The sequence below is a fragment of the Euwallacea fornicatus genome, chromosome 14, assembly GCF_040115645.1.
Source record: "Euwallacea fornicatus isolate EFF26 chromosome 14, ASM4011564v1, whole genome shotgun sequence".
Taxonomy (NCBI): domain Eukaryota; kingdom Metazoa; phylum Arthropoda; class Insecta; order Coleoptera; family Curculionidae; genus Euwallacea; species Euwallacea fornicatus.
Window position 1 is genome coordinate 2563577 of NC_089554.1, and position 24266 is coordinate 2587842.

The following is a 24266-nucleotide window of genomic DNA, read 5'->3' on the forward strand; positions in this document are numbered from 1 at the left end:
AAAAGGATCAAACACCCAGGCCATACACGCAATACTATGATACAAAAAATTAGGTGAATTTATTTATAAAATACAAAAATCTTTACTCTTTCGAAAAAATTTTATCGCTTCCAAAGTGTTCGTCGTCCAACACAATGCACTTATACCATCGCTTTTTCCTATCCTCGAAACAGCCAGAGAAGTCTTTTTCCGGGGTGACATACAATACTTTCTTCGATTCAGCTTTTATCTCCTCAATCGAATCGAAACAGGTTCCCCGGAGCGGTTTTTTGAGCTTGTTGAACAGCCAAAAATCCAACGGTGCTAAATCAGGCGAATCCAGTGGTTGTACGACGATATGGGTCGAGTTTCTGGCAAAATGTTCCCGAAGAACCAATGCAATGAGGGATGGTGCATTATTGCGGTGTTAAAACCAGAAATTTTCTGTCCATAATTTTGGCCTCTGGAGACGAATAGTTTCACGTAAACGACCCATAGCGCACAAACAATATTCCTTGTTAATAGATTGGTCTGGGGGAAGAAATTCATAATGCACAACACCGCGATAATCGAAGAAAACTGTCAACAACTGACTGATTTGTGGGCGACTTTGGCACAGTTTTTGTCAATCTTGGTTTACGTTTTACACGATATTTGCTCAATTGGTCGGTTGTTTTCGGGTTCTATGCATAGATCCAAGTCCCATGTCCCTTAACTACGCGTTTCATGACGTCGTGACAGTCAGGAATCACTCTTAGATAGATTTCAACGCGGCGTTTTTCTTTTCAAAAAACTGAGTGTTTTTTAAGATGGCTATAGTTCATCCCAATGAGCTACCCGTAGTATCAGCAAGGCCCTCAATTGTCCTTCAATGATTTTGGAGTACCAAGTCTCTAGTTTGGTCGACGCGACTTTCATCGGTAGATGTTGCTGGTCGTCTGGGGCACTGTTCATCTTGCACTATTTCTCGGCCTTCATTAAAGTCTTTTTATCACTTGTAAGTTTTTTTGTTTTTGGAACATAGTTGTATGACCAAAAGCCTTCGGTAACATCTTCAACGTTTGCGCAGCTGAATACTCATTTCGCAAATACAATTTAATACAAATTCTTTACTCAACAAAGTCGAGCAGAGTGAAGATCGAATAATTCACTTTTTTCTGTTTACAAAAACACGTGTAGCTTTGCAGCAATTGAATATGTTGCTATGAAACTGTGCATAGATGTCACAAACAATGCTACCAATATATAAAAAATAATTTTATTATTTTATGGTATTCGCGAATTTTAAATGAAAAATTCACTTAATTTTTTTATTACAGTAGGAATGGGTGAAGCTGCACACAGAGACGAACCTCAGAAAAAAATGCGAACATATAGGAACAACACACAAAAAGGGGCTGCTAGCCGTCGTATCCGATCCTGACGATATATCCCTCAGGAGCTTTCAGGTAATGTTCTCTCATCTCGAGCTTTATGCTGGGTAGGCGCTTCGGTGATTCCCACACTACTCGGCCGCCGGATTATCAAGCCGGGTGTTTTTTAAAGATTTTCTTCGCAAGGAAAAAAATTGTCATGGTTAGCTCTCAATAATTCGCGCAACAATACTGTGTGTACGTTAATATTCCTTGTAAATGTATTCTTGACATACAGTACGATAATTCTGGTCATAAGTACGAAAACTTTTTAAATATCGCTTTTTTTTAATCAACGGGTATAATTTGAAATTTGAAATATATAATAGATTCTACGTTTAATACTTTATCTCCCTCCTTGGTATATTGGTATTTTTTGGAGTTTTTCGAATAGAGATAAAAACAAAAATATACTGTGGATAAAAGTATGGAAACTTTTTGCATTTCTTGATGAGAAACGTAAATAATAGTTAAATTTATAGAATTTGTATAGTATACAATAAAGTTCAATCGCAGTAACAATACCAAAGCGCCAGTTGTCTCAAGAATTAAAACAACGTGTTGTTGAGTTATCTAGAAACGGACACGACAGTGCGATATTTCAAGTGCTTTAAATGTCCCCCAAAGGAACAATATCTAAAATATTAAAACGTTTTCGTGAACGTGGTATGCTAGACAATTTTCCAAGACCAGGTAGGCCTAAAAAGTATCCAAAAACTACTCAGGAATTAATAAGAAGGGCGTCGGAAAAAAATCCACTATTGACTTCGATGGATATTTCAAAACACCTTGCTAAAGATCACAGTAATGTGGTTTCGAATCGAACGATGCGGGAAATTTTGGTAGCTGAAGGTTTATTTGGTTGGGTGGCTGTTAAGAAACCACGCATTTCTAAAAAAAATCAGAAGGCGCGTCTTGCATTCTCTTGGCAGCATATCAACTAATCAAAATAAAAAAGGGAATACCATCTTGTGGAATGACAAGAGTAAATTTCAGTAATTCGGTAGTGATGGTATTCGTTATCGATTGCAGGGGTTCCTTCCTTACAGGTTGCAGATACCACCCGCGATTACTGTACAAGAGCGCTTACACGCGAGCACTACTTGTAACACTTGTCGGTTCCAAGGACCGATGTTGTACTTCTATTTGCGAGAGCCCAGATCGGACTAGAAACCTACGTAGCTAGGTAAACACGTGGGATCTCCCGAAAGTCGTGGAATTAAGACAACCCATTAAATGTTAACACTGTTTATTAACTGACCTGTACCATATAGGTATGACTAAACTTGGTCGAAGAAACACAAGACTGAATGATCGCGATTTCGATTACGAGTGTGAGTTATAAGTTTCGTGAGGAGTCGATGTATCGAAACGGCATTAACTGTTCAGAGTTATAATAGTAATTCTCAGCTTCTCCCAGCCCTTAAGTACTGGAAGATGATGGTCAGCAGACATAGGCGTACTCTTACTCGGAATGCACTTCAGCTGAAGAACGCCCGTTACGCCAGGCCTAATGGCCCATAGGCAGATTATCCCTTGACCGAAATATTGCCTTCATACTGTTGCGGTAACCACCTTCGATGCACATTTATGACTTGATTGCCTCGCAGTTTACCCTTTAGCAAAAATACAAAAGATGAGGAATTTGAACCATAAACCATTTCCAGTGAGTCTAAAGGATCGCGACATCTGGGAGGCAACGAATGAAAAATGTGCAGGGGCGCACCTTGGGGATTTAACTTAACCGTAGAATATATCAAGACATGGTCCACCAAGTCGTAACAGTATTCAATACGTAAGACGTTCCAAGAATGCAAGATTCAATCCCTATTATCATTTGCCTACTCTAAAACATGGCAATGGAAACGTTACGGTTTGGGGGTGTTTTTCAGCATCCGGAGTTCGGCTAATAATTAAAATAGAAAGGACCATGGAGCGATTCATGTACAAAGAAAATCATATGCTTTTGTTTGCTGAATGGGACATGCCTCTGTCCTGGAATTTCCAACGAGATAATGACCCAAAGCACGCATCAAAGCTTGGTAAAAATTGGTTTTAAAAAATTGTGTCCCGAAAATGGAGCGGTCGCCCCAGGGCCCTGACTTTAACCTGATCGAACATCTTTTGAAACACCACTCCTTTGGAAAGGGAATTCGTAAAAACATTATACATTACCACGAACATTTGTTCGAAGCTTTAAAAAGAGTGTCATATGCTTATCTGTTACTCCCGATCGTTAATGGCTTTTCGGCAAAGGTTTATTAGTGGGACTGTTTTTGTCGGGCCCGTAAGGGCACGTTTTTTTCTACCGTCAGATAATTCGATGAAGATCTGCGATTGATTCATTCAGTCGGCCTCGCAATTATACTCAAGCGCAGATGTCTACCTCACGTGTTTTTGAAACGATGATCACCAGATTTTGGCACCAAGAAGTGGTCCCTCCCGCCCTTTTACCGACCTGCAAATTCCCAAAATTCACACGAGAGGAACCGGACTTCTCAACAAACATTTATAACGCACACACCGCGATCGATCATCACAACACCTTACCTCACGTTAACAAGTATTCCAACATACACTATCTTATAGTGATTAAGGGTCCTTGTGGTTAGATCTACTAATTTTAATAACTACTAATTAATAAATAATGTTTTAACCGACAATGTTGTGATGTGACCGTGGGGAATTATACGAGAATTAAGGTACAACACTTTTACTCAACTTCTCAATGGTACAAGAGCAAGACAACACTAGGCACCAACTATCGGTTTCTTCTTATACCGGTTTCTGAGGACGAACCAGCGTGCGTTCTGCAGGGAATCTGTCCTTTCGGGGGGTCCCAAGTCACTTATATGCTACTGCTTGTCGTTAAGGGTAGTTCGTTGATCAAGCCTGAATTAGAACTTTGCCCCGGCAAATTACATTAGAATGAATTTACTGCATATGAACAAGGAGATAATATCTAAACGTGGCAAATAGCTTAATTGTTCTGTGACGTGTCTAAATGTTCATAAGAAATATTCCCCGAGAACCAAGATAATACGGGGGGTACATTACGACGTTATTAATTGAACAACTAACATCATTTCGTTTTGTGAATTTGAACAAACCAAAAAACAAAGAGAATGGAAATTATATTTAAATTCCTGTAGACGTTTGTGGAAAACTTGTTTGTTCTACGAACCAAAGATGTCGTGGAGCTATCAATGGAAACGGATACGCCACCAAATATTAAATAAAACTTGAACTAAACGTTATGTTTCACTCGTTAGAATGGAAATAGAATTTACAGGTTTCCACGCTTTTATCTGCATTGAAACTTTCTTTTCTTGTTGGCACTATGCACGAATCACTTAGATCTAACTTTAATGCATATTTTAAGAGCATACATCTTCAAGTAGCAGCAATATTCAAATAACCCTAAAAGTTTAACGTAAAAGGAAGATTTACAGGGATATTTAGAGTTTCCACACTTCTGGTCACCACTGTATTTGGCTGACAAACACCTGAACTTAAAATGTGAAGGAACAAACTTTGCGGAGCATCAATATTCAACCAGAGCGCGTTTAGCTACTGAAGTTTACCGATTTTAATTAAACTGCAGAAAGCTAGTAAGAGTACACTTAAGACCCGATGAAAGCGTTCGGACAACATTCCTCTCATGCGGTCCATCGTTTGACTTAACTGAGTGCACTACTTTGCTGCACCCATCCAATACCTTTCACAATTTATGCATTACACGTAATCGCTCCAAGTTCCTGACCATCGGACATCAAGTTAGAGGGACATTTTATATTTAGTGATATTGTTAGTTTTGGAAAAGTTATGCAGTTCAACTTTTATTATCAGCTGATACTCGCCCCGATGGATGTTGGACGACTTCAGACAAAGTCGTTCAACTGACATAAGTTATTGAAACAATACGGGGCCGACGGGAGAGATGCGAGATACGTCCCTGAATGTTGCTCGCAAAATTGGCAGTTTCGTTACGAGGGTGCGTTCCTCGTACCTTTAAACGTTTAATGATGGGAAATCTTACCACAGAAAAAACGGCAGCCAACAAAACATAAACACTCCCATTATTATCCCGAGAGTTCTTGCAGCCTTGTGCTCTGCCCTCCAGCTTTTCGATTGTTGTCTGATTGAAGTCCCTGCAAGGGAAAGAAATTCAACGATTAAAGCGACTGCATCCAATGCGCATTTTAAATTCTTTATTTTCTAATATTCAAATTGCAACACTTCTCAATCACTTTTCTAAAGCTATTAAAGTAATGTAAATTTTAAACTAGCAAGGCAAAACGAAAAATAAATGCAGTTAAAAACTCTTAACAAGCCCCATTAGCATAGAAAGCAAATTTAAATTTTTAAAATATCCCGGGGAATTATCATGGCGACCTAAGCGGAGTTTCCAATTCAAAAAGTCGTTTTAAATTTTCAACGTTAAACAAGGTTTCCGGCATCACATTAACATAATAAATTATGCTGTAATCTAAACGTGTGTACTAGGACTTTTTTGGTCTGGAATAATTTATGATTACTCCCACGCATACATATTTAATAGTGTAACAAATTGAAAATTATCATACCAACTAAATATGATAATTTTCAATTTGTTAAACTTCAATGGTGCTTTTCCAGGTCAGCGGATATGAAAAACAGTTTAATAGAATAGCCCGCAAGATCTCCGCTTGTAAATAAGTCCCCCCGCCCCCTTTATGTCATTTGAACCCAGTCGTAACGAAGTTACTAACTATCGGAAACTAGAACAAACGAACTAATTGCCCAAACTCAATCAACTATACATAGTGTCTCTACATGGTTTGTACAAAACTCTATCGGTGGTTCCTGAGGCCAATGTTCAACGATTTAACCCAACTCGCCGTATCCCAAAGCTGGCGGTTTTCGAAGTTCCGAGCTTCAAAGTTAAATTATGCTCCTTACCATAAAAATTGCAAGACCCAGAAATAGTTCACTTATTTCAATGAAACTTTGTAAATACGGGGCGATTCTTAACCTATTCGCATAAGCTTGGGATATTGTGGCTGAGAGCAAATAATTATAAGCGAAAGAAAGTGCAGTAAAACATTTTCAGCTTCGGAGATACCAATTTATTTCAAATAAAAATAAAAGAATCTGAACTTCATAAAATTGAAAATGCATTTAATTTATCATAGCAACTGCTGGAAGTTATTTCCGTGATTTTCAATACAGAGCTGAGCTTGCCGATCCATGAGTTCCCTCTACACGCGCGGCCCAAAGCAGATTGTCGACAAATAGCATCAGCGGCAGCATGTATGCAATTTCGCAACTCTTGTTCCGTATTAACTTCGGTAGCATGCACCATAGTTTTTATGTGACCCCAAAAATAAAACTTAAGGGTGTTGAAGTTTGGCGAACGAGGAGACCACCCGAGCGACAACCAAGACCAACCTCTGCTTATCCATCGTCCGGGAAACACACGATCCAAATGTTGCACTTGTCGCACAAAATGTGGTGGAGTACCATCGTGAAGGAACCACATGTGCGATACTAACTTCTTCGAGAAGTTTCGTTAAATTATTATGCAAAGATTATAAATAAGAAGCAGCTAAACAATTTTCCAGAATGAAAGCTCCAATAAGTGCTATGTTCACAATGCCAGCCCACACGTTTATTGAAAATCGGTGTTGAAAGTGTGTTGATAAATTTTTCGTGTCTTAACCTGATGATGTATCGAAAATCACAGAAATAGCTTCGAACAATTACTATGCCAAATTAAAATTCATTTTTAATTTTATGAAATTCAGGTTGTTTTATTTTTATTTGAAATAAATTGGTATCTCCGAAACTAAAAACGTTTTACTACATTTTTTCATTGATAACCATTACTGATCCTCAAATATAATTTTCTATGTTTATGCGTGTAGGTTAAGAACCACATTCTATATTGACAGCAATATGCAAAATAAATTATGTAACTGGCGAGTGAAACGAAGCCTAGAAAGTCATCAACATTAGAACAACGTGTATAAGCACCTTCTGAATATACACCCTCAGAAACTCGTCTGGGCGTGCTTCTAATCAAATGGTCGATTTCTTCTTGCGGTAGTCTATCTCCGGCAATTTGAATTGCATTTTGTAATTCTGCCAACTTACGTCATGGGTTCTCTAGTGCAGTAAATCCTTCTTCTTGCCATGTTCCATACGTGTTCTATGTCGGAAAAATCAGGAGAGCGTGGAGGGCAAGGAAGCACATTAAAATTGCGAGGTTGTACATCAGCCATAGTTATACGAGCAATATGTGGCTGTGCATTGTTTTGCTGGGAAAGCACGTTTCCAATATGTTGAACGTATGGTATAGCTATTGGTTCTAACACTTTCTGTATGTAACGCACGAAGTTATATGTTAAATCTGATCAATTCTACTACTATTACAACTAAATACGTATAGTACTTTTGGATGAATTTGATGCATTAATTCTAGACATTGCAATTTTTATGATAAGAAGCGTATTAAAACGCTTTTTTTCAATGGTTTTTCGGTAATGATAGTACCTCAGTACTTCCTCGTATGTGGCGCTCATACGTGGTAACAGAAAAGCTGCGTTTCTTTAAAAAACGCCGACATAACACTATCCGCATCATTTGCACTGAATAACAACATTACAGATGAAATACAATTTTTAGAAAATCAATAAACTGCAAATAATACAGGAATGACCCAGAGGGGAAAATCAGCTATTACATATAAATGTATATAATGAAGCTTCAAATCGTGCGTAAGAATATTACGTCACAACGTTCAGCTGGAATACGCCGATGGTTGAACATAACCGTGACAATCGACGAAACACGCGGGTATGTAATGTGTTGCTGCAGAATTTCGGAATACGAACAAAACAAAAAGATTGAAATAATTATTAAGAATCCAATAAATGTATGATTACATTCTCTATACAGTTCTTCCTCCCTCTCTACTATTAAGTGCTTCCGTTGAGTAATAACGATAGACCCTTTAAGTTGTCGAACAGCCAACGGCAATGGAAAAAATTTCAATAGCTTTTAATATTTATATTGGCATGAATTATTGGAGCGAAAAATTTCAGAATTTACGGTTTTCCACACGCAAAAACTCTTGCGCTAACCAACCAGTCAGTGATTCATGCACGTGTAACCCCCCCTTTGTAGTCACAAAAGCCCTTTCTCTTTCGTAATTCGCTATCTCGCCAGGAACCCCCTTAAGTATTATTTTGTTGGGGTATGGGCTCTCCTCTTCTCGTTAAAGAAAGAGCGTCAGCACTTTACTGCACTTCTTCTATGCATGACTTACACATTCTGTATATTATTAGAAAATATGGAAGTGTGTGTAGGTACAGTCAGTTTATAGTCAGTTCTGGAATTCTTTCGTTCCCGTTTCATTCTTTTCACATTTTTCCTGATGTAACCATCAAGTATTGGTCGCCGTTCCTTACTCTCAGCCATTTTCTTGTCGAAGGTCCTCAATTCTTCTACATATCTTGAACTAAGCTAAACTAACCTAAACTGAGCACATCATATCAATCAAAGTATCACTACGATTCTACGACAGTTCGATTGCAGAAACTTAAACTAAGGGGTGCCACCAGATTTGGGAAGTTCAAAATAAGTAGACCTGAAAAGCTACAGCACCTTCAACTGACTCATACATCTCCTAAGTTGGTACTGGAAACTGTAGGAGCTCAGAATCTTCCTGGGCAACATCGGAGGGAACATCGTAGATTATGTTTTCCGTGCATCTGATTCGATGGAGCTTCGATTAGATCTTCATCGAAAGAATGCTGAAATGAAACAGGATGAGATTGTGATGTCAAGATTGGATGCCGTAGACGCGATGACTAGGGATGTTCTGAGGCCCCATTCTTGAATCTGGGGAATAAAACAATTCAGGTGTAGCGCATAGCTTGTTCAAGAACTATTGAAATACCAAGTTATCACTATAAACTCAAAGTGAAAATAAAGCAGACAGAAGGATTTCACTGTATGTACCGACGCGTAGTCGTACCGTTCTAGAAGGTGATACCGCTGGAACAAATCTACAGCGACAGAGAATGTGTGCCATGGAAACTGAGGTGAAAGATATCACTAGACGAAGTCAACGAGATTGATTTAGAGCTCACTGAAGCCGTCTACGATACTGCTGACAGAGAAAAGAACACAGAGTTTTTTTTTACGGAACATAGAATGGACCCGTTGCAAAGGGGTTCTCCCAACAATATCCTTTGGATCTAGGGCACGTGGTGGATCTGGGCTAGGTAGTAGATCCGTATCTGGCACACTAGCCAAACAGGCTCTATTGGAGTTGAAATGAACAGTCGCAATTTCCTCATACATGTAGGTATTTCCCTCTCAATGAAATGCCCCGCTGCGATGTGCCCCATAATGGTCATGTGTAATAAAAGCAACACTGACCTGTCCTAACACTAACAACATTTGCGCATCCATAAACCTCCATTTCGATTTAGGTTACGTTTAATTATTGTATTTTTACATCATTGCGTGAATTTCTACGTTATCATTGCACACTTAAATTGAAAAAGTCGCATGGTCACGCGCTATAAACTTAAAAATAGAGCTCACAACGTTTTATACAGAGCGAACGATTAATCAAGAAAATCTGATAAATGTTATGAGCAGTCCGACGTAAAAGGGTGTAGTCAGAATGGATTTGTTATTCCAGATATTTCCACATGGAGAACTGTCTGCTGGATATCCTGATGCCATATACGAGTTGAAAAGGTGCCAAAAGATTACTCTAGGTTGCGACTACTTTAAATTACGAGAATCCACAGGACAGTAGAAAGAAGTGGGATGGGTTACAAGGTTTAAATGCTGTCTGAACATGTTTTCAGTCATTTGAGATTACACACTTTTTACGTGATTTAAAAGTACATGTGGAAAAGATAAATGATACATGATGTTGTTGTTTTTTTTTTCAAGAAGCTACTCGTGGGCTAGAGATTGTATGCTAAAAGTTTTCTATGCAACGAAACACGATCAATTACTTCATGTTTTTTGAGCGAAGACTGTTTGCTCTTCCCGTTCTTTAGCCCAACCGAATTAACTTTTAAATTACAAATTTTAAGGCCTGGAAGAGAAAATTTAATTAAAGCTGTGCTGGTGAAATATAACTATCATAACGAAAAGCCAAGGGAAGTTTGAGAACAGGTAGTTAAAGTTCAAACATTATTGTTGATAGCAGGCGCGGGCTAGATAAAAATGCCTTGAAGATGATTAAACTGGCTAAGCTAATCATTAATATATGCAATGGCAGCTTCAAATGGTTTATGCCTATTGCTATTGAGCGGTTCAGTATGCTAAAAAATGCACTCTTTGCCAGGGTAAACATGATACTGAAAGTTCATTCCCCGGATGATGAAGCATCGATGCTGCTTGCACGTGAAAGCCTAGAACAACTTGGGGGATTCGATTATGAGTTGAATAAATTGGAATAATTTGGCGTGGATCAAGCAGTGAAATGACAACACTCAATCAGCCAGAGAGGAGAAATTAGAAGATCGGAGATTGGACGGGATTTCAAATACTGCTTTGTCATTGGAACGTGTTGTCAAAAAATGCTCGAATGTCTTTTAGTGTGTCCTGTAAGTGATTGAAAAGAAATCGGCAAAGCGAAGTTTTCCCGTCAAACTAAATACGCTGCAGGTTAAATTGGCAGATTGGGACAAGAATACGAGGATAGTCCCAGAAGTACCTGACCTAACACTTAAAGAAACTTTTTTTTTGGAAAATACAACATTATTTCTTAGTATAGTCTCCTTTGAGATTGACACAATTTTCATTACTAGCAAATCTCTTTCAACCTAATCATTTTTTCAAGTTTCGAAATAAAAAACAATCTACGGGGGCTAAGTCTGGAGAATACAGTGGATAAAAATACAGTGGTTATGAAAAAGTTCAAAACCAAGATGATTGATTTTGGACATTGTGATGAGGGAAACGTGAACTACTGCGTTATCTTGATGAAACAAGACTTTCCTTTTCGCCAAATGCGGTCGCTTTTTCCTAATGTCTCCGCTCAAACCCTGCAATAAATGTGTTAACAAATTTGTATAATATTCTCTATCAACTGTTTTTCTTTTAAGGAACTACTCTATAAAAGTGTCCCGTGAAGATTCCAAAATACTGTTGCCATCAGGTTTTCTGCAAATGGAACGGCTTTCTCCTTCATTAGAGCCGAGTCTCCCCTTTGAGTTCATTACTTTGACTGCTGTTTCGTTTTAGTTGTAAAATAATTAATTCATGGTTTCATTCATGATTATGAATTGACGCAAAAACTATAGAACCTAACTCGGCTTTTAAGTTGGACAAGCCAAGACCTTTCAAATGAAAGAATTGAATCGAGCATCGATGAGCAATTTTCTTTATGTCCACAAAATCTCTAAAAACATTCACTAAAAACGGCTTCAAAATGAACACAAATCAACGTCGTATCCTCGAAATTTAGACATAATCTTTTTAAGATTAGATCATTCTAATATATGCAAATTTTTAACAACAAACCGCCATATATGTGTCAGGTCGGGTACTTCTGGCACTACCCTAGTAAAACTATGACTTCATCGCCGTCGATTAGTTTATAAAGATTACAAATCAGACAGAAACGTTATAAACCACGGGCATTACAAGGCAAACCTCGAGTTACGAAAGTTACGCAAACAAGATTGAAAAGACATTAAAATAATGGAGTTCCTCCTCGATGCTCTATAATGTTCGTTTATTACTCATCGATCAGTTGTAGCGCTCAGCGTGGCGTCCGTTTATTGAGCTTCCACGTGCAGCTCACTCACAACTCAGTTTGGACAGAGCTTCAGGAATAAGCTGATGATTGTATGAAAACTAACGAAGTGACATGGCCGAATATTCATGAGAACACGAAATTTTTAATTGTGTCATTATTACAAGAGACCATCAAAGGGACATGACACATCATGGAACCATTATTAAATGTCGTCTGAAGCTGAGTTGTTGATACTGACCGGAACATTGTATTAAACGTAAATGCATTTAGTTCAATACACATACAGGGTGTCTCAAAAATATACCGACAAACTGTAAGTTACATCAGTACAGACTTTCTTCTTTAATAAGCATATGCCCGCTAAAGCGCCATTAGGGCTGCAGAGTAAATAAAATATTTCAAGTTCTATCAAGTAACTAAATTAATTCTTGATTTAATTGGATTCCGCTGTATTTTGTTGAACATTTTTTGTTTCAACTGCTCTTGTTGTTGCGAAGTATAAACGCTCCTTTACCACCAGTGGATATTCCAGAGATGCCAATTTTAAGACCGTAATAGATACTATTTTACATTACGATTATTCAGTACGCGTAGCAACATTTATTTTATAGATTTTTGGATAAAAAATTTCTGTCGAAAATGGACGTTAATTGCTCATTTAAAGAGCTTACCGATGTGCACCGATCGATTGCAAAAGGAGGTCCTACAGCTTAGCCCGCGCGTTCTCCTGATCTCAACATCCTGGATTTTTCCCTTTGAGGTTATCTCAAATTTTTTGCCTACGACTGCCTATTCGTAATGAGGAAGACCTCTTAACAAGATTAAGGGCCAGTTACGTACATCTACAAGCTATTCCCGGAAAATCCCAAAGAGCTCGCGATTCAATGAACCGATTGTGCAATTTTTGCATTAAAAAAAAAACATTTTGAACAATTACTATTATCCGTCGTTTATTTATCAATAAAACAACACCTAACACGAACAAAAAGTGATGACAAGACTCAAATCGCATTGCCTTTTTTCTGTTCAAACGACTCATTATGCTGATTTAAAAAAAAAATTTTGTATGGATGTCTCTCACTATCCTTTAAAATTTGTCGGTATATTTTTTGGACACCGTGCAGGTAATTTAGGTGATGCAGTCAAAAACAACATTTACACGGCTGCAGGGCCTGCATCAACTGCTAAAATATTCAGCTTTTTCTGCTAAAACTCAGTAACGCCGTCCTCAAAGAGGTTCCACATATGCGTAATTAACTGAATATTTTTAGTCCGTCTCAAAGTCCCTCGAAAGTTGTAGGGAAACGTTTTCATTGCCCTTGTGGCCCTTAACTATTTCCACTTGAGATCCATTCAAAACGAACTTAATACTTGAAAAATGAACTTTAGCGTTTTCCATGGCTAAATCTTGGTGTCAAGTGTGATGATTTTAAGTTCAAATGAGTTCCACGTTTTTTTCACAAAATTTAATGCTGACTCGCCAACACTATTTATGCAAAAGTGTGATCTCTCAAATTGCGAGACAAAACCTGGAAATTCTAAAGTAAGCAAGAGCATTGGCCTTTAGAGAGCGTCTAGATTGGATTTTGTAGATTTCAATTCAATGCGGCTAAAGTTTGAAGGTTGTCGTTCCATGAAAGGCTTTAAGAAAATCAGTTTGTATGAACGTTTAGGCGGTGGGCATATTCCCCACAAAAAAAGGAACACCACCTTGAAATAAATTATGAACTTTCATATATTATTTACCACATAGATTTTCTCATACCCGCAGGGCAACAGAGATGAAACATGCACATCTGCCATTTTTCGTATTAACACCTCTGAGAATAGTCAATTTTGAAATAGAAAAACTATCGAATTACTCTCTATTTCCTCAATCAGTATTCCAACAATGCTTCACTGTGCATTATTCAGTTACTTCCTTGAGCCTTTCCGAACTGAAAAACCCCACAGAGGAACATCAATAAATTTTATTGGAGGTTTCGATTTAACCCGATAGATACTTCAGGGAACGTATCTCGATTTGAATAGGTATAAGTGTGTCTATTTCCGGTCAACTTTAAACTATTTCGCATCACTGTGCGGAAATCCATTTCGTTCAGTTTTGCTTCACACGTGCTTCGAAATTAAATTTCTGCTTATGCTCACAATTAACAAATCGACGTAGTTGCCAGGATTGCGATAATCATTTAATAAAGTGGATTAAAACTTTCGAGAATGCGTTGCAATTGGGCTTCTGTCTAAAAGCGATAATTCTTCATTATGTTAAATTAATCATCAAGCGCCAATTAGGGGTTGAAACACTCCAATTAGTCCTTACGAATAGAGAAATGTTAGATCTTTAAATTTTTCTCTGCGAGCACATTTAAAACAATATCGGAGCAATGAGGGCCCTCGCAGCACTGAGAATGGCATTTTTTTTTTATCAGGTGTGGTTATAAACGGCTCTTTATGATAGAGTTTAGAGGCCATAAACTGACCCTTTATGGTCCCAGCAGGTTACATCATACAGAGCTTTCGCAAAGCACGGCATACATTCGTTAATATTAAAGGAATAAAAATTAATGTTGAACCTAAAATATTTTCAAAAAAAGATCTCGGACACGTCAATTTAGCTAAAAAACAGTTTAACGCATTAGTCACGTTGACGACGTCACTGGTCACTTTTTTAAAGGACAACCCCCGTTCGTCCTATTCAAAATATTAAGGGACATTTTTTGAAATTTAACCGTAAAAATAATTTGGTGGTTGCATAAGACATTTTTTGAGCAAAGTGCCATTGAAATACGCGAACTAACATTTGTTATTAATATCTAATGGACAAGGAAAAAGCCAAAACAAATAACAAATATTCACGACAACAGATTGTTGTTAAGTTAAAATTATTTTGTATTTTTTGTGCATAATTATTTGTGAAATACTGATCACTCAAAATTGTTTTAAAATGGTCAAGCAAACCGAAAGGGAAATAATTGAAGTTTTCCGCATAATCGAATTTAGGGATAAGCTGCTTTCCAAACAGAAGCTCCAAAATGATTTAATACAATTCATCATGATCGGCAACCAATTAACCAAAGTGCTGCTTCGAAAATTGAAAAAATTTTTGAGAGTACGAATATGTCCGAGATCTACCTAAAACTGGTCAATGATCGATGTTGGAAAATGAAAAAATTAATATTTTGATTGCAGTGCAAGAAGATCCACGTTCTACGGTAAACAACGTTTAATTTCTGTTTAATAGGGCCGCTTCCACTGTGCATAAAACATTGAAAACGAATATGCACCATCCGTATGAAGTGCAGTTAATTCATAAGCTATTTGAAAAATAATTTCGTTCGCTGAAATCAATTTTGCGAACAAGTGCAAGAACTCTGCAACAATGATGAAATTTTGATAAAGAGATATTTCTTTTTTTGAGGTGAAGCCACATTTACTTTAAATGGCCATGTCGACCGGTAGATCTATCGTCATTGGGCTTCCAACAATTTCCATTGGGCGATGGATATTCATAGCCGACACCCTCAAAAAGTGAATATTTGGCGGGCCATGATACACGATAGAATTTTAGGAAATTTTTTCAAAGCTGCTTTAACTGGAGATTGATATTTAAGTTTTCTGTAAGAAGACTTAGTTCCAATACTAGTTACTTTATATCTCGGTCTAGAGAACCCCGATCTGCCAAATACGAATTTACTATTTCAACAAGATGTAGTGCCTCTCCATTATGCAGTACCTGTGCGAGCACGCGTAAGCGAATGTTTCCCAAATCGTTCGATAGGAGGAAGAGGAGCTATAGAGTGACTAGCTCGTTCGTCCGACCTAAAGGCCCTAGACTGTTTTGGGGGGGGGATTATATCTAAAAAGCTAATGAATTCCATTAAGCTCTTAAATTTTGAGGATTTAAAAAGACGAATTCGTGAAGAAATGTGACTTACAACCCCAAATGTCATCGACGATGTTCAAAGGAATTTGTTTACCGTGGTGCTTATTGTCAGGCAGCTAATTGAGCTCAGTTTCAAAAACGTATTTAATAATTTGTTAATTTTTTTTTTTGGAAATTTTGTAAATTAATTCTATTTTCCTCATAAAATATCCCATATAGCCCCCTCATTTTTTTTAAGATTTACATTCAAAAAAATATATATGTGCTCTTTAATATTTTGAATAAAAAAATGGCCGATGACGGCATATCTCGAAGAGCGATGACATCGTCAATATGATTAATATAAATTTTTTTTTTTTTTTTAATAAATCGACGTGCCCGAGCATTTTTTTCAAAAAAAAAAGATGTTAGCATTAACATTAATGAATTTATTCCATACTTTACGAAAGCACTGTACATGTTCACGATGCAACTAACGATAGCTGAATATTGACTGACGGATATAAATTTGTTTTCATTACGCGTACATCATAATCGGCGTTTTATGCACGGTGCAGCTTACATAATGCTGCCCTTATTGTGCATGCACGGTTCTTGGGAAAACTGTATTACGTCCGACACTTTGAGAAATTCATAACACTTAATAACGTAATATTGCTGCACTTGTAATAAAAAACATTTTCTAATATGCACGGATAACAACCTTTAGTGGCCTTACGCTTTACAAAACATTACACTGCGCATCGTGTTTCGCAATATGTCGCGCGCGCTCTAAAGGCTCTCTTATACCCTTATATTTATATACACTATTAGGCAAGAGATTATGGTGTTTCAGAGATATTTTAATTTTGATTTGAATTTTCAGCACTTTAACATGAATCGGTTATGAGATTCGTGCAACACGTATGTCACGAAATTTTACTCGATTCATCCGTTTCCGGCCTCGCTCGCAACTTGACTCGGTAGCGTACGGATCTGTCTCATAAAACGTTACATTACTTATTTATTAAGTAAAATATGTAAGTGTTTCCTCTCTGAGCCTCTGCGTCATATAATGTTGTCAAAAGACGTTATTATACGACTGGGTAATTATGCACATTTACACGCCGCAGTAACAAAACTGAATATACTCATAAAACATTTATAAGTAACTTTATATAGCACTTCTAAGAAACATTATTTTACTCGTTTTAGGTCACTCGTATTGGATGCTGAAATTCTCCTAGATTCCGTGGTAAATGAGTGAACAACATTTTAACTAAAATCCTACTGCCGCCTTTGGTAAACATCATTCCCTTTGCCTAGTTCATTTGCACAACTAATTAGCTCATTAGTGATAGTTTCGTTGGCTGACGATGGTGCCCAAGCAACTGTAGGACAAGGTTGGGCAAAGTCACTATTAATTTTAGCAGTGTCATACAAAAAGATTGAGCTAACAATATCTTTTTTGTGTTGGGGCGCCTCTTCGATATTAAACAGGTAATATCTCCTACGCAATCTGTCAACACGTTCGCCAAGATCCTCCTCAAGCGAGGGTCAATATTGGATATGTTCCGTCCAGTTGGGCAATTTCATCTAAATATAAGGCCATCCCTTTACCACACTGCCAATTTTATGGATTCTCACAACGTTGCTGCGGCATTTACCCTTATTTAATAAAAAGCCTATTTTCTTGAATCATGATAAGGGGTTCGGCTATCTATTTTTTGTACGAATGTATCCAATCATTTTCGACTAACAATGGTTCCATATAGAGGGGTCCTCATTTCGCCAAAGCTCAATAAACTACCCCGATAAAAAGTTTTCGGAATACTTTATTAGGGTTTCTTGTCTGCAATACTTCGAGAATCTTTGACGTGATGATTCAGTGCAGCTATGCGATTTTGTCGAACATAATGTGTCGTCCCACTGCGTCTGTGGCATCTCTTGGTGACATAGACAGTAGATGCATTTCTCTTGCATCCGACCCAGCTAGTACACAATTCCAAACTGATATTACTACTTCGCGAAAACCGAAATAATTTTGTCATCTAATTTACTTCGATGGCACGACGTGGCATCGGTTTGTGTTATCGCAAACCAATGTACTTTAAGTATTTGTTTTCATCGTAGATGCAAATCAAATTTTTTTCAGCGAAATTGTATCTGTATTTCCTTCCTTCTTCGCCCATTATACGTCATAAACCGTTTGAAAATATAATATTATATTTCATTCGGAATATAAATTACTTTATGTGACTCGCATGAATTTAATTCGCCTCGCTGCACTCGGCGTTAATTTAATGCTCCGTCACATAAAGTGTTACTTACACTCGTAATAAAATAAATATTTATTATCTAATTCCGTAACTTATGTCATCAGCATGAAAGAAGAAAATATCATTTCGCAACTATCTCAACCGTTGGATAGGAAAACCAGGACAACGCGCATGCCCTCCCAGATCTCCCAATTTGAATCCTTTATACAGGGTGAGTCGGGAGGATCGTGCCAAACTTCAGGAGCGTGTTGTACATGAAAAATAAATGTAAAAAAACTCAAATGTTGTTATCCGATTTTCGTTTGTTTACACATTATAGCGTAAATAAAATTAAAACATAAAATTAAAAAAATTTATAAATTTCATAAGAAATTCCATAAATTAACGTTTGGATATCATAGTAAATGTTCAAAAATATTGCCATTAACTTCTAAACATTTTCGGCTTCGTCTATGAAGAGCGTTCGCTACGCTCCTGATTGTTTCATGTCTTTCTTTAATAGCAGCTGCAGCATTTCTAATGCGTTGAATTAGTGCATCTTGAGTGTCCACTTTTACTCTGTACACTTCAGTTTTAAACCAACCCCACAAACAATAGTCTAGTGGTGTGAGGTTTGGAGACCTTGGAGGCCAACTAATAGGGCCACCACGACCAATCCAACGTCCAGGAAACGTTTCGTCTAAATGTTGCTTAACCTTTATGTTTTAATTTTATTTACGCTATAACTCGTAAACAAACGAAAATCGGATAACAACATTTGAGTATTTTTACATTTATTTTTCATGTACAACACGCTCCTGAAGTTTGGCACGATCCTCCCGACTCACCCTGTATTATTTTTTCATAAAGCCGTCAAGTTATCAAACTGTAGGCCAAAAAGAATAAACGAAGAACGAGTTTTTTTTTAATTTAAAAATCACATACAGCGAATTGGAAAAAATATTCGTTTTTTTTTTACAAATAATAACAAATTTTGCACAGATTTTGTCAAGATGCACCGGGTGATCGAGTGGAAATGACGTAGATATATTTGCTAGATGCAGCAAGCAACGCTGCTTTCAGGCTTGATTTAGAGGAATCAATAAACAGGCGCCACTATAGGATGGACCATTATTCTATTTCAACTTACCGTTTCAGCCCACGAACATCAGCATAAAACGTCAGCCCTCTTGCCTACGTTCATTTCTTCTCTGTGTATTTCTTTTCGGCATGCACCGGATTTAATGGGTTTCCACCCTCGGCTATTTCAGGGCGAAAATGCTCATTTTTTAAGACAATAATTCAGATTGGCTATGTTGAAGTTATGGGGGCATAATGGGCATAATAATTAATCCGTTAGCGTCTCCAGGTGGCGAAGGTCTAAAGGACCATTAAATTTTACCTACATTCTGCTAATAAATTGGTGACGATTAACGATGGGCAATCGTTTAGGCCTCACGAAAAATTTTAATTTAAAAATTAAATAAGCGACGTTTGATTGTTTCTTCGCGTTGAGATATTAGAGAATATAACAGCTGTTAGAGCGAGTAAAATCGACCTTGGAGAGTGTCTAGGATAAGAGAATAAGCTCGATGCTTTCCGGACGGGGCGAATATCATAAAAAATATCTGCAAGGTTCATAAATTCATACAGAGACGAAATGGAATATTTAAATACAAGTTGAATGTACCTTGAGACCTCGAATAACTGACATCCTTTTTTGTCACGTCGCGCCCCTTCCATCCTCTTATTACTTTTTGATGTTCTTTGAATTCTTATCTAACAAACTGGAATGAAAAAATATAACGTCTACGTTCGCTACACGTAATGTTTCTAAGCACGTGTCATGGAGCGAAGTCGATTTATCGCGATCAATCATTCTTTTTGCCAGAAAATGAGGTAGAAACTCCCTGCAGAATTCTCACAATGAGCCAAAATGTTCATTAGGTTTGCTAATCGGCTTCACGAATTTATCTTCATTTAACTAAGTTAGAAAACCTGAACGGACCTGGACAAATAACCGAAAGTTTGTCCGAATTACTACCTAGAGCAAAAGAAGGTTAACGTTATTAGGGATTAGCGTATTTTAATCAGATTATGCTGATGTTGCGTAAGGATTTTGTTATGTGAAAGTTAAATTATAACAGAAATCACTTCGAAGGCAAGGAAAAATATTTTGCTTTATATGTAGAATAGATAATGTAGAAATCCGTACGCATTGCGACGCTCTCCCGATATTTCAGTATGTACAGGGCGTCGGTTTGAAAGCTCCCCACCCCTATTTTCTTGAAACGGGGTGGATTTTTTTTTAAATTGCCGCCGATTTTGTTGCCTTTGACGAAAAATTTGTTATGTAGATTTCACACGCCTCTTTCAATACTTTACTCCCCAGAGCCACCCTCCCCGACATCGTAAATAGTCAAGGAGGTTAATTGATACAGCATCTTAAGGGGCTTGTCACTCTTTAAAGTTTGGCACCTCATTTCTTGCATTTGACTGTAACATTATCTAATTGGGCCTCTTTGATTGACAATTCTGTTTTGATACCGTTAAAACCGCAATGGGTTCATTCAAACATGTCTTACGATTAGGAAATTGGTGTAATAAATTTATTTACTAACCAATTGACTTATTGAATGTCTTGGCGACCATTAAAAGAAAAGACGAATTTATCACTGAAGCAAACGTTTATCATGTAATAAATTTCCTGGTTACTCAAAAAGAAACATGTACGTGGACAATAAATGTTTTTATTGTTTATTTTTATTTGCAATGAAATGCCGTTTCGTTAAATTTTGATATTATCTTGAATGTAAAACATTATTTACTTGCTTTTGGTACTGGTCGATGTTGCTAGGTAATCAAATCAGCTAAAATTTATTGCGATAGTTCTTTTGTTGTTGTAAGTAATTTTAAATATAGCATACAGAATTTCGTACAGAAGTCAAATTATTCTTATTTATGGGGAACAAGAAAGATGCACAAGAAAAACAACGAGAATTTTTACTGCTAAAAATTCTAATTTAAATGTGAAGCACGGGTACGTTTCAGACTTAATAAAATTTTTTTATTAAAACTGCTTCTATTGCCAACGACAAAAAGGGCTGTTAAGCTTGTTTTGATTGAAGCTGCCTAAATACAGATTGCGGAAGCCTTCGTTGCAAGGCCTAGCAATTCATTGTGCGTGGTCACAAGACAAAATTGAATGTCACATGAAATTGTGCGAAAAACGTTGAAATTAAATAAATTTCATTCCTACAAAACGCAAATTTTACAGAAATATTATAAGGACGACTTTGACAGAACAATCGAGCTTCGCGAAATAGCGATCGACATTATTTATAACAACCAATTTTTTTTAATAAACTTAACAATCTTGCTATAGTGATGAGCGCGCCATTTTCTTGATGGGCGAATTAATGAGCCGAACTGCCAATATGGAAATTAGGAAAATCCCCACGTTTTTAGAGAGAATGGTCACGGTGCCCGGAAAAAAATCATGTTTGAGCGGGTATTCTTGGAAGTGCCGTTGTAGGACCTTGGTTTATTCAGGGAAACTTAACTGGGAAGTTGTATTCAAACCTAATTGAAAATAAAATTCATCCTTCAATACCAACTCGTTTGGAAGTTTGTGGAAACACATTGCAAGAAGACCAAATATGTTTTCAGCGTAATGGAGCTTTACCGTTTAATTTCGCTCACTGCGTGAAAGGCAGGATTACCGATTTGCAGACACACGGATTGATAGAAGACTGATAAAATGGCCTGCAAGGCGCTGGACTTAATGCTGTTCGATTACTTTAATGGAGTCATGTAAAATCAACTGTTTACAAAACCCAGTTTGGTGATACTGACGATGTGATGAGAAGAATCGCAGAGACAGGCGAAACAATACCAGAAGTAGTATTTGAAAATGTCAGGGAGAAGTTCCAAAACAGACTTTTTTATCGTTTGGAAAATAATGGAGAACATTTGAAATATCTAATAACTTAATAGTATTAAAAATAGGAATTGCCATTTTGAACATGTTTTTTTTCAGGACAGTAACAACAAAAATTATTTGTTTTATAATTTAAAACAGCTATGCAGAAGTTTAGTCATTATTCATATAATAGTTTATGTAATCGGAAGTCACGTTTAAATTAAAAGTCTTAGTTTCAACGCTACCAAAACACTAATGGGAAAAATGAATTTAGAATGATTAGAGACAGCTAGGTTGATAACACAACAGTGAAATGCACAAAATAAACTACCAAAATGCAAAGAATTAAGAGCGCTTTAAAATTATATGTCACTTAAGCCCCTTTATGGTTTGAGATATGTGGGTGGGTGGCTCTGGCTGCGATGGATTGAAAGAGGCGTAGTGAAGTCTATATAAAATTGTTCCCCATCTATCTAAAATCTATTTCGTTTGGAGATATTAGGGCTGAGAAGTTTTTGAACTCTATAAAATATTTATTGGGTTCTGAAAAAAGTAACAAGCTTTGTTACATAGAGTCAGCCGAGTCAGTGGATTAATCACTAGTGAATAAATCTTTCTACGCGCATATTTTGTATAACAGTGGATAAACGATTTTTTCAGTAAAAATCTTGAACACTAACAGGTCCTTAATTCTCTAATAGGATGTATCGTTTCTTTCTTTAATTTGGTGCCTTACGTGAGAGTGTCATATTGAGATCGAGCACCCTCCCCCAACTTAATGGATTACAAGATTATCAACAACAATTTGATCACAGTTTACAACATGAAACTATCTGAGCACGCAATAACAAGACCCTAAAGGATTCTGAACCTTTGTCTAGAATAACAATTATCAGAGACAACTTTTTATGCCGCACCTTTACCGCAGGCCCCAAGGCTACACGTCTGATAAGTTATTGGCTCTGTGAACCTTTCGAAACTCATTCCAAACAAAATTCAGTTATCATTAAAATGGGGCCCTGGTCTAGCCAAAGGCATAATGTCAATAATGTCGACGACAGGTCGTTCGTTTCAATTAGCCTTTAGTATCCGCGCCAACAACCCTATGGGTTTTAATTAGCTCACGGTTACTTGTTTAACTCGGAAACGATACATTCACACTTTTATTAGCAGAGTCCCAACAGTGGGATTTTGTAGAGTAAATAATGAGGTGCGCGAGTAGAAAGACAAATAAAAAGTTTAAATTGCTTTAATTGGAATAAGTAAATAATAGCACTGTATACTTAGCATCAATTAGTACAACTACAGCTATATAGTACAATAGCAATTTTAGCTCCATGGTTTTAGATGCAGAGTCGGCCTTAGCAAGTCTAACGTCCTGAACGAAATGTTTAATCGCCACCCCCCTACCTCCAAGAAAAACCGCTGACCCATGAATCTGCGACCCTACCCGGTCTGCCGCACTGGACCATCGCCTAACCTACCCCCCAAGGCCGGCCCTGCCTAGATGAATAGAAAATATCATTTTTACATTCTGGAAATTGGCGAGGCCTAAGATTTACTTCAGAGCCAAGATTTATCCATCAAATTAAAACTTTTGTGAGAATTAATAAGAGTTCTTGCCTTCACTCTTTTATTGAGATGGCATTTGAGGAGTTTTCTCTCAAAATTTTATCAGTTTCCGACTTGCGACCACGCCGGAATTTAATTCTTTATGGGGAGCTGCAAATTTTCCAGAAGTTACACCCGCAAAACGCAAATTCTACGGTGAAATACAGGGCGAACGGCCAAGGGATGATTCTAATAGGGAAGGAAATTAGTGAGAACTATCTGGTTTTGATAATTGCTGTAGCTCACAGTGGTTCCATTTGGCAATTATTTTGAAAAAGTACGTTCGCTGGTTGGTCGCCTTCCTCTACATCTCCAAAGTTTCAATTTCTATCAAGTAACAAAGAAAAGGGCAGCATCTGAGAGCTTGTAATTTACACATTGGACACTCTGTATACTTGTACCATTTTAGATAGCAGAACGTAGCCCCTTGTTTGCAAATTTTTTGTTC

At 37.2% G+C, this 24266-nt stretch overlaps 1 protein-coding gene across 2 annotated transcripts in view; it reads right to left on the reverse strand.

Moving 5' to 3' along the window:
- LOC136343454 (octopamine receptor beta-2R-like) overlaps window positions 1-24266 on the reverse strand; it is a 137799-nt gene that overhangs the window by 13384 nt on the left and 100149 nt on the right. For both annotated transcript variants that reach the window (XM_066290183.1, XM_066290184.1), the window contains exon 3: window positions 5431-5542. In XM_066290183.1, coding sequence (XP_066146280.1) covers window positions 5431-5542 — 112 coding nt within the window. The remainder of the gene's footprint in view (window positions 1-5430; window positions 5543-24266) is intronic.